Below are 14,159 nucleotides of genomic sequence, written 5' to 3'. Positions count from 1 at the left end.
ATGCAGAGCAGAGAACGCGCCGCTGGATCGCGACTGGACCGGGTAAGTAAATGTGCCCCAATGTGATCCTTGTCTACCACAAAGCAAACACTCCAATCCCTGTACACACAGCACACACCTCTGATAGCGTCCTTCACCCCATACAAGAATACAAGCTATTACAATATACTATATACAACATGACCAGACGCAGCGCTGCTTGCTGATGGTTTCCACATACAAATAAGTAAAAAAAAAAAAAAATAAGCAAAAATATTATGATAAGTGATGCAAAAAAAATTCCCATGAGGAGTGTGTCCATCATGCAAATGACTAAGGGTTTATTCAGATGAGCGTTTTTGAGGTCTGTATGTAATCGGGGAGGGTGGGGGGGTTGCAGATGGCATACTGACCCATTGATTCCTGTGGGTCTGTTCACATGTCCGTTTTTTTTTCAGGGATTCACGAATATGAAAAAAAGCGGATGACACACAACCACATTTTTCAGACACGCCCGTCTCAATGAGCCCTAAATCTAACAAAATGTAGTTCTGTTTAGGCCACATTTTGCTATCCAGATGTTGGCCGTAACGCGGGACCTTCTGTGGTTCTATTGAACAGAATTCAGATCTACGAGGCTGCGTCCACACGTGGCGTTTACATTGCAATATAAAAACTGACGGGAGGAATTTTGCCAAATTACATTGTGATAACATTTGCATTTACAAAACACAATGCAATATCCCTCGACGTTAACATTCTGTTAACATTTTGTTAACAGAACACAAATGTTAAAAGCAATTTAATTTCGCAAATCTCCTCAGCTGTTGTACTGTGTCTCAAAACGCCATGTAAACGCCACGTGTGAACTCAGCCTTATTTGAGCCGTCTATCAGCTCAGTAAAAAACAAGGGAGCTCTGGGATAGCAGCCAAAATACTAAAATACCTAACAGACTGCCATCAGATGGAACATTCTGTACTGACCCTTTAAGCAAAAGTTTAAAGGGGTTGTGTGGGATCAACGGGCCCACGGGGGTATAAACATAACAAAAAAGTTTGATGCTGCACCGAAGCGGATCTGAAGTGAGAACAACTTGTTTATTTTTATACCCCCCCCCCCCCCCCACCCCCGGGCTCATTTTTAAAAAAAATCTCATTCCGTATCTCCCACCTTCCCCGGAATTTCCTTTTACCTGCATATTTAAAAATTATGGAAATTTTTTCCTCCCTATGAATGTTGCCGATCCTCTGTTATTCTTCCTGAACAACTGGGTGTTGTCACTTTCCTTGTTAAAGGGATACCCGTCTATACAGTCTAAGGGTGATGCCACACATGGCGTTTTGGGGCCATTTTTAACCATGCGTTTTCAGTCCGTTTTAACACGCATCCGTTTTTGTCCGCTTTCCCCAATTATCTTATAGATAAACAGGTTGTAAGCAGCCAAACGCATGGTAAACGGTCCAAAACTGATGTGTTTGAAAACGGACTGAAAACGCAGTCTTAAAAAACGGACCAAAAATGCCATGTGTGGCATCAACCTGAGGCTGGCAGCACACGATGGATCGATCACAGTGCAGAGGACAGGACTCTGATATACGAGTCCATTCTCTTTGTCTCATATGTTACTATGATGCTTGGAGTCTCCTCTTCGGCACTGAGCTCGATTTGTCAATGTGCAAGGTCCAACATGGTCATCTGTTTTATAATCAAAACCCATCCTGATAAACCAGGGACATTACTCATAGATCCAGGCACCGTGACTGCGGGAATCTTCTTATATTTGTTATCCACGGCCTCCTTCCTTCTAAAATCAACATTTAAAATTATGCTAACGAGCCTTGAGGTCTCCCAGGGTGTTACCAAAGCCCCTCCGTGCTGTAGCTTCAAAGGCTGTCACACTTTCCTCCCCTCCCACTGCCTGATATAATCTCACACAGTGGGAGGGGGAAGTGCTTTTGCACATTGCAACAGCCAGTGAATCTGCAGCACAGAGGGGCTCTTGTTAACATCACTCGCATAATTTTAAACGTTAATGAGTTAATTAGATTACCACGGTGCCTGGATCTATGAGTAAGTGCCCCTGGTATATCAGGATGGATTTTGATGGTAGATTTCCATTAAAGTTACACAGTTACACACCCCCTTAGCTGACACCCAGTTGCCAATTTACAGGAGGAATTACAAAGCGGTTGTGTGGTATTGAACTTTATTTTTGAAATGCAATTCAAACACAATGGGGGAGATTTATCAGAGGTGTCTGAGGGCAGAACTAGTCTAGTTGCCCATAGCAACCAATTGGAGCTGAGCTTTCAATTTCCCACAGCCGTTTATAAAATGAAAGCTGAGCTCTCATTGGTTGCTGTTGGCAACTAGAACAGTTTTGTTCTCAGAAACTTCTAAAAAATCTCCCCAATGAGTTGAAGCTACTCCCAATCACACATGTGCTTAGACCTAATGGGTGATGCCACACGTCATATTTGGTCTGTTTTAAAGCGTGCGTTTTTTTTAATGTTTTCCATGAGTATCTTCATTTCTAGAAGTGTCGGCAGCTGTACATGGTAAACATTCAAAAATGCATGCGCTTTTAAACGGACTTCTGGGTGATGTCACACGTGCCGCTTTGTCTGCGTTCGCACCCACCGGGGTGGGCCACGGCCTGATCGCATCGGCGTTTCTATGGTAATGCCTGCGATCGGGAACGAGCCGCCGGTGTTTTGTGATCACCCTCTGGGTGATGCCAAACATAGCGATTTGAACCCGTTTTTCGTCCGTTTTTAAGCAGTCCGTTAAAAAACGCATCTGTTTTTGACAGGTTTTACCAATTATCTTAATTAAAACTGGTTAAAAACGCATGCGTTTTTTGAACGACTGCTTAAAAACGGACCAAAAACGGATTCAAAACGCCATGTGTGGCATCACCCTTAAAACGGTCCAAAAACATGACGTGTGGCATCACCGGCAACACGTGGTGCTCGTTCTTGATGGGATGCGTTTAGGTGTAAACACATCTGCGATTATCCCTTTTGCATTTAAATTGCGCTTCATAGAGCGATTCAGACGCCATATGCCTAATGTAGTGAGACCAGCGGTGACAGGAGGAGCCGCCCTGATCCGGGGGTTAAGTATAAGTTCTTTATCACCACCTGGGACCTCTGGTAAAAAATGAGTACAACCCAACAAACAACCAAACAGAAAAAAAACTAAAGAAAACCCAAAAGTACAAGAAAAGAAAACAACTAAAATAACTCAAATGTGAAAAAAAGGAGTGAAACGCGTCGCAACAGAAAACTTTCACAACTTCCCCAAAGCAAAGAACTTCAGCGTAAAAAATTCTACAACTCTGTTGATCTTGTACGTCCCGAGGGCGGGGGAGGGGGTTGTGACCTACAGTGTAAGGGGTGCGTTCACACGTTCAGTTTTCAATGTCCAAACCTGGAGCAGAGTTATAAAAGAGCAGGAGCAGCACCCCTCATTGATATGTTCTCCACCATTATGATCCACACTTGCTTTTGGCTTCAAAAACTGCATCTGAAAAACTGAACGTGTGAACGCACCCTGATGCGTTGCGTCATGTTTTTTGATGCCTTTTTGACACATTCAAAAGGCTTGAACCGTGATCACATGCCGAGGTTACATTGCGTTTTAGCAAATGCAGTAGAAACGCAGTGTAACCTCAGCGTGTGATCAAGACTGAAGCCTTTCAAATGTGTCAAGAACGCATAAAAAAATCGCAACGTGACGCATCGTGTGAACACGCCCTGAAGAGAAGACAACAACCAAGAGAACTTTATGTGCTACTCGCACTAGTACATCAGCGTATAAACTAGAATAATGTAGCAATCCCCAGATTGGGAGAGGAGGGTCGTGTTCTAATTCTGGAAGGTCTCCATAAGGCGTGTACGTGTGTGCGGCACAGCAGAGACGTGTCATCTGTGCGGGATCAGTAGGGACAGTGCGGGGATTAGCAGAAAAGTAGTGCAAGGACAGGGTGGATGTGTGCAAGGAAAGGGGACGGTGCGAGGGATCAGGGAGGGGGGGTAGCAGGACTCACAGGCATGGTGTACGCGTGGCAGTGTTTATATGAAATCAAAACAGAGCCAAGCCCAGGCAGGAAAGATGGCGGCGGCCCACAGCGCCTCCCCCCTCCGGCCCTCCATGGCCCTTCTCCAGTTACCTGTTATTCTGGGATTTTCTAGATAGTGAGGCTGCTTTGGTTTTCTTCAAGGAGTAATCACTGTCAAAGGGTAAAACTGATGCATAGCCGTGTTCTGCTTCTGCAACGAGACAAGGGGAGGAGGGGGTTAATGGCACGACAACATACAGATGTAGCAGGGCTTGAGTGTCACGTAACAAACACAGCGAGTATGTGGCTTCACAAGAGCTTGTGGATGTAGCAGAGCAGAGTGTGTGACTTGATCAAAGTTTGCACATGCAGCAGCGCTGAGTAGGGGGCTTTAAAAAGAGCTTGCGGATGTAGCAGAGCAGTGTATGTCGTGTTACAAAATCGTGTGGACATATAAGAGCTGTGTATGTTGTGTGACAAGAGTTTGTAGATGTAGCAGTGCTTGTGTTTGTTGCATTACAAGAGCTTGTAAATGTAGCAGTGCTGAGTATGTGACTTAATAAAAGTTTGGACATGTAGCAGAGCTGAGTATGTGGCTCTATAAAAGTCTGTCCATGTAGCAGAGCTGAGCATGTGGCTCTATAAAAGTTTGTACATTAAGCAGAGCTGTGTATGTTGTATTACAAGAGTTTATAGAGCTCTGTTTGTTGTATTACAAGAACTTGTTGATGTAGCAGTGCTGTGCATGTGTCAAGAGTCCGTGGATGTAATATGTAGTTTGTAAATGTGGCATTGATGTTTGTGTAGCTTGACAAGCATTTTGGATGAAGCAGAGCTGGCTATGTTGCATTACAAGAGCTTATGGATGTAATATGTGTCTTTAGAGCTGTGTATGTGATTTTACAAGAATGTGTGGATGTAGCAGAGCTGTGTATGTGGGTTTATAAGAGTTTGTGGATGTAGCAGAGCTGTGGATGTGGTTTTACAAGAGTTTGTTGATGTAGCGGTGCTGTGTATGTGGCTTTATAAAAGTTTGTGTCTTTGTAGCTTTACAAGAGTTTGTTGATGTAGCAGAGCTGTGTATGTGGCTTTATAAAAGTTTGTGTCTATGTAGCTTTACGAGAGTTTGTGGATGTAGCAGAGCTGTGTATGTGGCTTTACAAGAGTTTGTTGATGTAGCAGAGCTGTGTATGTGGCTTTACAAGAGTTTGTTGATGTAGCAGAGCTGTGTATGTCGCTTTATAAGAGTTTGTGTCTATGTAGCAGAGCTGTGTATGTGGCTTTACAAGAGTTTGTTGATGTAGCAGAGCTGTGTATGTCGCTTTATAAGAGTTTGTGTCTATGTAGCAAAGCGGTGTATGTGGATTTTACAAGAGTCTGTAGATGCAGCAACGCTGTGTGTGTTTTTTACAATAGTTTGGGGATGTAGCAGTGCCAAGTGTGTTGCTTACAACAGTTCATGGATGTAGAAGAGCTGAGCGAGTGTATTTCCAAGAGTTTGGGGATGTAGAAAAGCTTAATGTGTCTTTCCAAGAGCCTGGTATTGCATGTAGCAGGGCCGATCATGTGCATGTGCTGAGAATGTGCCTGTAGCAGAGCTGAGTATGTGAACCCGTTGAACCTGAGTATGTTATAAATGGTTTTCCATAGGAACTGTAGATAAAGTTTCATTATCGCACTTACACGTTGCACAAACAATGCAGCTCGAGCAAACAAACTCAGCTCTGCTACACTGTACAACAATCCAGCCCCCATCGTGTGTCAGCTGCAGCAGATCTGACAGGCGTGGTAGCACACGAGATCATCTGACATGGAGCGTGGTCCCCGATGTGACAGCACATACACACGTATGTAACCGTACAACGCGCAGGAGCACATGTCACCGCACATGAAGCCACAACCTACACGTGACAGCTGCACACAACATGTATACAACGTATCACGCTACACCTCACATGTATCCAGGCACAAAAGTCACATAGATCAGCTACACGTATGACCCAGGCCAGGTCACTGACAAGAAGAAAGTGAATCTAACACGCGTGTTACACGCCAGGCGGCTTATGCATGAAAACCATCGTCATATACAGTACATAAAAATGGCGTCTGTATTTTTTAATTGAATTCTGCAAAAAAAAAAGCCGCAATGTACCGATTTAGTGCACATTTTACACCGAACTGGACGCATAAAGGTAATATATATATATATATATATATATATATACACACCAAGACTCAACATCCACACGGTACATATAGTATAAATGCAAAACAGGAGATGATACATAGATGAGAAATAGAAAGTTACAAGACAGATAGAACATAGATAGATACAAGATAGATAATAAGCTATATATCTGCGCACGTACACAAGTGCAAAGTGTGTATATACAGACGTGCTGGGTGTATACATCTATATACCGATAGTAAAAAGATAGTGAATAGTAAATATTGATGCTGAAAATATATACAAAAACGTAACCTGCAAACTATAAAAAGTCTGGGTATGCATGTGTATGCAAGTATATAAATACACAATTGTGTATATATATATATATATATATATATATATATATATATATATATATATATATATATATACACACACACAGAGAAAGTGTGCAAGTAGGAGTAAATTGATGCACTAAAAAGCTGAATCAGCATCAAATATATATATATATATATATATATATATATATATATATATATATATACAAAAAGGCAGAACATGCAACGTATATATATACTGATAGATAGATATATACAGAGAGTATCTATATGTGGGTATTGATGCAAAAAAAAGGCTGAATCGGCATCAAATAAATATGTATATATATATATATATATATATATATATATATACACAGTGCATGCAAAATGTATATATGTATATAGCAAGTGCAAAGTGTGCAGGATATATATCGCTATATACTGATAAATAAGATAGATATAGAAAGTGTCTATATATGGATAGTGTTACAAAAAAAGCTGAATCTGCACCCAATTAGCACATAATTAACACAAAGACAGAGCTTGCAACTTATATATACAGTATATACTATCTCTGTGCACACGTATACAAGTGCAAAGTGAGTATAGAGAGGCGTGCAGGGTGTATACAGCTATATACTGATGCTACATAGACATACAGAGAGTTTGTGCCTGTAGGGGGATATTGATGCACTATACATATATATATATATATATATATATATACACTGTATGGGATGATGACTGCCCTCCCCCTCCCTCCACAGAAGACTCACTGACAAATACCTCGATCTCTTCTCTCCAAATATTCAGCTGCTTCCAGGAGGATTAACAGAGAGTTCAACTCCATAGTCGCCTATATAAATATATGTCTCTGTATATAATGTCTATGTAAAAACTAGATCTCTGCTCTGATAAAAAAAAAATACAAAAATAAAACCTAATCCACGAAGAGGGGGAAAAAAATCAAAACAAGATGAAGTGGGACGAACTACAAGGAGTTCAGTCGCTTCGGGGACTACTTAGTCCATATAAACGGGAGCACAGCTTGGTTTGACAAATACGTTGATTGGCAAGCGCGGCGCCCAATAGGAGATCGGTGAACGTAAGAAGGCGTGGTTTTCGCTTTCATCGCCGCCAATGGCAAGCGCATTACGAAACAGTGGGCGGGGCAATGAGAAGGGAGGAGAGTCCCGGAGAATGTTGACAGATCCCAATCAAGTTACTGTGAAAGGGATGGTAACGATTGAGATGCCGAAGCTTAGCAACAACGAGTAAAGCCACGCCCAGCGCGAGAGCGATTGGCCGCATTTGTGCATGTTAAGTAGGCGCTTAACGGTGATTGGTCATGTAAAGTGCCCGTGACAGCGGGGATGCTCGCTCACGCGCTGTCCAATGGGCGACGTTGAACTTGACGTTGCTGTGAGGAAGAGAAAAGTTGAAAAGGAGAGGAAAAAAAAAACACAAGGGGACAGGGCCGGTTTAGGGACTGTAGTCAAAGACTATTGCCCAAGGAAAAACGTAGAACCTGCCATTGGCATTCTGCTATAAATAACACAGGAAAACCTTACATTATGATGTATAATGAATAAATAAAGTACCTGAGTACTGCGTCTTACTATCAATTAAAGGCATAGTTATTACCCTTTAAGTACCAATGAGAGGAAATCCTGATGCAAACATGAATATAGCACTGCCATTTTTAATTTGTTGAGTCCAATCTCGAATAGTGGCCAAAGCCATTATGCTACCACAACTAGTACCAGTCCAGTACCATCAACGGTGCCAAAGTCTCTCTGTGATCACTCCCTTTTAGGCCTACTCACCCAATATGTCTCTGTGTGATTGTGTTAAGTAATCACTCCCTTTAAGAGGCCTACTCACCCGATGTGTCTCTGTGTGATTGTATGAAGTAATCACTCCCTTTAAGAGGCCTACTCACCCAATGTGTCTCTGCTTGAATATGTGAAGTAATCACTCCCTTTAAGAGGCCTACTCACACAGGGTGTCTCTGCTTAATTATGTGAAGTTATCACTCCCTTTAAGAGGCCTCCTCACCCGATGTGTAGGTCAAAATCTGTATGCAGTATAATCTCAGGCTGTGTTCACACGTGGCGTTTGCATTGCGTTTTCAAACGCTAACTTTTGCATTTACAAAACACAATGTTAATGCAATATAATGGCATGCTAACGTTTGTGTTTGTTTACAGAGCATTAACATGTTGTTAACACACTGTGTTAACATTGTGTGTTGCTATGAAAGGAGAGGTCAGAGTAGGGATTTATCCTAAAAAGGATGGCTGGGAAAAATCTGCCACCAGATTTTACCCCCTTAAATTAGCAGCCCCCTCAGGTAGGGTATGAAATCTCAGTTTTAAAATTAACTCTTTTCTGTGAAACCTCACCCATTTAATAATAGAACATTTCCTCCAAAATCATGTGAACATTAGCAGAAAAGGGTCATATTTTGATAGAAAGTACTGCCCCTTGACCACTAGAGACGTATATATTAAAATACTTTACTGCACAATAATAGATTCAATATACTGTTGATCACAATAAGGCTACATTCTGTATGGGGGACGTATATATGGCTGACGTATATACGTCGCATATACGTCCCCCATAGACAGCAATGGGCGCATGACGCTGAATGGGAGTGGTACGGTCCAGAACACGAGCGGCACGGTACCGTCCCATAGTCAGGAGAAAGATAGGACATGCAGTGCTCACCCCTCCTCCTCTCTCAGGCACGGATGCGTGCCCGTTGTGCTACGGTACGGTGGGCACACGTTCATGTGAATATAGCCAATGCTGTATATCACTAATACAGCATTATTGCGATGTACAGTATTTGAATCTATTATAGTGCAATAAAATATTTTAATATATATAACTCTGGTGGTCAAGGTGGATACAACTAATTTGAGTACTCTTTCCAATATTTTTATCCCTGTAATACCCATAGTGATACTCATGCACAGCTTTGACTACACTCCCAATGGTCCAGAGAGGTATTTGAATGTAATAATTGAATTATTTTTTTAATTAATTTTTGAAAGTCATATTGTTCCTGAGATGAGTCAAGTTTAGAGGCTGCAGGTGATGGGTCACCTTAGTCACCGTATTCATATTAAAGATAAGAATCTCATTTTTCATGTCACATCAAGCTTGTGGTCAGGGTCGGCTCTAGGTTTCTGAAGGCCCCTGGGCGACAGAGCCTCAGAACTTACTTGGCAGCATTAAAAATTCAGAAAGTAAAACAGCCTCCTGTTCCGTAGTTTATGATACCAAACAGCCCCCTCACGGTTATTTTATATGAGCCCCACTCACACCCTATCGATTTATTAGCTACATGTCTACATGTCTACAGCCTTATGTGGACCCACCCAGCAACCCTCGGCCCCGGCATATGTGTCCCGGGTATGCCAAGAGCTGGTACCGGCCCTGCTTGTGGTTCTGTGGGGTTTCTCATTACTCCCTGTATCTCTGGTTCTGTAGCTCACAGAACAACCAACCTGATACCATCTGAAAGATGAGTTTTTTATCTTTATTATGACACCATGGGTGGGATGTATCTTTTTTTTTGGGGGGGGGCTTTTGTGAGCTACTGCGTTTTTTTTGTCGCCATACTTACCTCAAACATGGTAAGATGTGTGGTAAATGCGACTGTGCAGTTGCATTCTCTGCACTATAAAACTTCTTATGTTTGATACACAAAAGGCATCACTGGCATAACAACGTTCCTAAACGTAAAATGTAAAAAAAAAAAAGTTTGGCTCAAAAAATGTTAATACAAAAAATAAAATTACTAACATCAAACTGGACTATGTGGATCATGTGAAATAGTTTTCTAATGAAATCTTTTTTTTAAATATAGGTGTGTTGTTTGGAAAGGTTTAAAATTGTAGATTTCTTTAAAAAAAAAAAAACTTTAATGTACACATCATTATCCTTATTCTTATATATATTTTAATAGATTTTTATATGAATAGAAAAATGGCGTTGCGGTTTATTTACTGAAATGTCTCAGGCACAACATAAATCTAGCTTAGGGGCTGATAAACTTTTGCATATAATTTTGGAGGAGATCTTGGAAATCTTGGAGTGAGATTTCATATAAAAGAGAAAATTGGAGAAAGGACATTTTATTCCCTACCTGACGAGTCTGCTAGGTTGATGGGGTAACATCTGCGACAGGTTCCCTTTAAGGTAAAAAAAAAAAAAAAACAAAGAAAAGTATTTGGCCAAAATTTTGCACTGTATAAGAGAACGTTCCCAAAGCAGATTTTGAAAAGGAAAAAAAATCTGAAGCCTGAATCTGCCTCCTATTAATTTCAATGAGGGGGTGCCATGACATTCTCGATCTTCTTTGGAAAAATGTAACTCACGAATAGAGGATATTTTCTGCTACTGAACTCGTCCAATAGACATTGTGAAAAAACATGTTGCCAATCTCAAACCCAGATTAAATTTTTTTTTTAAAGTATTTATTTTTGCATTTTTACAATAAAAGATTAACAAGAACAATATACATGAACTGGACATACACAGCAGATTACAGTACCATGCTGTAACAAAGGCAGTAAGAAAACGGATGGACAATTTCCAGCATCGATGACACATATGAAGCGGGACATGTTAAGCCATATACTATCTGTCAAAGAGGATAAGTGTAATGTGGAGACAACTAACCATATAAACAGGCAGTCCCCGGGTTACATACAAGATAGTTTCATAAGTTGTATATGTAAGTTTAAACTGTATATTTTATAATTTTATTTTATTTTGCCCTATTGACAAATTCTTTTGCTGTAATGGGACCAAGGATTATCAATAAAACTTCATTACAGACACCTCACAGCTGATCATTGCAGTCTGGGACTGTAAGTCGTCTGTAAGTCTTATGCCCTTAAGTAGGGGACCGCCTGTATATACAACCAGACGCACCCACATGACTACACTAATACAAGACAAAATAAACAAACAACAAACAGACCCTCCTTAGCATACCCTGAGACATAGGGGAAGATATAAATTGACAGGCATTTATATGGCCGTATCCTGCAAACAAATGCATGATGTAACTCAGTACAGGATAAGTAATGTCATGTATGTACACAGTGACTGCACCAGCAGCAGAATAGTGAGTGCAGCTCTGGAGTATAATACAGGATGTAACTCAGGATCAGTACAGGATAAGTAATGCCATGTATGTACACAGTGACTGCACCAGCAGCAGAATAGTGAGTGCAGCTCTGGAGTATAATACAGGATGTAACTCAGAATCAGTACAGGATAAGTAATGTCATGTATGTACACAGTGACTGCACCAGCAGCAGATAGTGAGTGCAGCTCTGGAGTATAATACAGGATGTAACTCAGGATCAGTACAGGATAAGTAATGTCATGTATGTACACAGTGACTGCACCAGCAGCAGAATAGTGAGTGCAGCTCTGGAGTATAATACAGGATGTAACTCAGGATCAGTACAGGATAAGTAATGTCATGTATGTACACAGTGACTGCACCAGCAGCAGAATAGTGAGTGCAGCTCTGGAGTATAATACAGGATGTAACTCAGGATCAGTACAGGATAAGTAATGCCATGTATGTACACAGTGACTGCACCAGCAGCAGAATAGTGAGTGCAGCTCTGGAGTATAATACAGGATGTAACTCAGAATCAGTACAGGATAAGTAATGTCATGTATGTACACAGTGACTGCACCAGCAGCAGAATAGTGAGTGCAGCTCTGGAGTATAATACAGGATGTAACTCAGGATCAGTACAGGATAAGTAATGTCATGTATGTACACAGTGACTGCACCAGCAGCAGAATAGTGAGTGGAGCTCTGGAGTATAATACCGGATGTAACTCAGGATCAGTACAGGATAAGTAATGTCATGTATGTACACAGTGACTGCACCAGCAGAATACTGAGTGCAGCTCTGGAGTATAATACAGGGTGTAACTCAGGATCAGTACAGGATAAGTAATGTCATGTATGTACACAGTGACTGCACCAGCAGCAGAATAGTGATTGCAGCTCTGGAGTATAATGCAGGATGTAACTCAGGATCAGTACAGGATAAGTAATGTCATGTATGTACACAGTGACTGCACCAGCAGCAGAATAGTGTGTGCAGCTCTGGGGTATAATACAAGATGTAACTCAGGATCAGTACAGGATAAGTAATGTTATGTATGTACACAGTGACTGCACCAGCAGCAGAATAGTGAGTGGAGCTCTGGAGTATAATACAGGATGTAGCTCAGGATCAGTACAGGATAAGTAATGTCATGTATGTACACAGTGACTGCACCAGCAGCAGATAGTGAGTGCAGCTCTGGAGTATAATACAGGATGTAACTCAGGATCAGTACAGGATAAGTAATGTCATGTATGTACACAGTGACTGCACCAGCAGCAGAATAGTGAGTGGAGCTCTGGAGTATAATACCGGATGTAACTCAGGATCAGTACAGGATAAGTAATGTCATGTATGTACACAGTGACTGCACCAGCAGCAGAATAGTGAGTGGAGCTCTGGAGTATAATACCGGATGTAACTCAGGATCAGTACAGGATAAGTAATGTCATGTATGTACACAGTGACTGCACCAGCAGAATACTGAGTGCAGCTCTGGAGTATAATACAGGGTGTAACTCAGGATCAGTACAGGATAAGTAATGTCATGTATGTACACAGTGACTGCACCAGCAGCAGAATAGTGATTGCAGCTCTGGAGTATAATGCAGGATGTAACTCAGGATCAGTACAGGATAAGTAATGTCATGTATGTACACAGTGACTGCACCAGCAGCAGAATAGTGTGTGCAGCTCTGGGGTATAATACAAGATGTAACTCAGGATCAGTACAGGATAAGTAATGTTATGTATGTACACAGTGACTGCACCAGCAGCAGAATAGTGAGTGGAGCTCTGGAGTATAATACAGGATGTAGCTCAGGATCAGTACAGGATAAGTAATGTCATGTATGTACACAGTGACTGCACCAGCAGCAGATAGTGAGTGCAGCTCTGGAGTATAATACAGGATGTAACTCAGGATCAGTACAGGATAAGTAATGTCATGTATGTACACAGTGACTGCACCAGCAGCAGAATAGTGAGTGGAGCTCTGGAGTATAATACCGGATGTAACTCAGGATCAGTACAGGATAAGTAATGTCATGTATGTACACAGTGACTGCACCAGCAGCAGAATAGTGAGTGGAGCTCTGGAGTATAATACCGGATGTAACTCAGGATCAGTACAGGATAAGTAATGTCATGTATGTACACAGTGACTGCACCAGCAGAATACTGAGTGCAGCTCTGGAGTATAATACAGGGTGTAACTCAGGATCAGTACAGGATAAGTAATGTCATGTATGTACACAGTGACTGCACCAGCAGCAGAATAGTGATTGCAGCTCTGGAGTATAATGCAGGATGTAACTCAGGATCAGTACAGGATAAGTAATGTCATGTATGTACACAGTGACTGCACCAGCAGCAGAATAGTGTGTGCAGCTCTGGGGTATAATACAAGATGTAACTCAGGATCAGTACAGGATAAGTAATGTTATGTATGTACACAGTGACTGCACCAGC

The 14,159-nt window shown here is 41.5% G+C and overlaps 1 protein-coding gene across 1 annotated transcript in view; it reads right to left on the bottom strand.

Moving 5' to 3' along the window:
* Positions 1-7,800, bottom strand: part of MXD4 (MAX dimerization protein 4) — a 42,445-nt gene extending 34,645 nt beyond the window's left edge. Inside the window, exons 1-2 of the mRNA XM_072126201.1 lie at positions 7,321-7,800; positions 4,156-4,255 (exon numbers count right to left, since the gene is read on the bottom strand). Coding sequence (XP_071982302.1) covers positions 4,156-4,255; positions 7,321-7,384 — 164 coding nt within the window. The 5' untranslated portion in view covers positions 7,385-7,800. The remainder of the gene's footprint in view (positions 1-4,155; positions 4,256-7,320) is intronic.
* Between the last annotated feature and the right edge of the window lie 6,359 nt (positions 7,801-14,159).

The sequence above is a fragment of the Engystomops pustulosus genome, chromosome 1 (genome assembly GCF_040894005.1).
Source record: "Engystomops pustulosus chromosome 1, aEngPut4.maternal, whole genome shotgun sequence".
NCBI classification, from domain to species: Eukaryota; Metazoa; Chordata; class Amphibia; order Anura; family Leptodactylidae; genus Engystomops; species Engystomops pustulosus.
The sequence above is the reverse complement of the archived record's forward strand: the minus strand, read 5'-3'. Positions and strand labels throughout refer to the sequence as shown.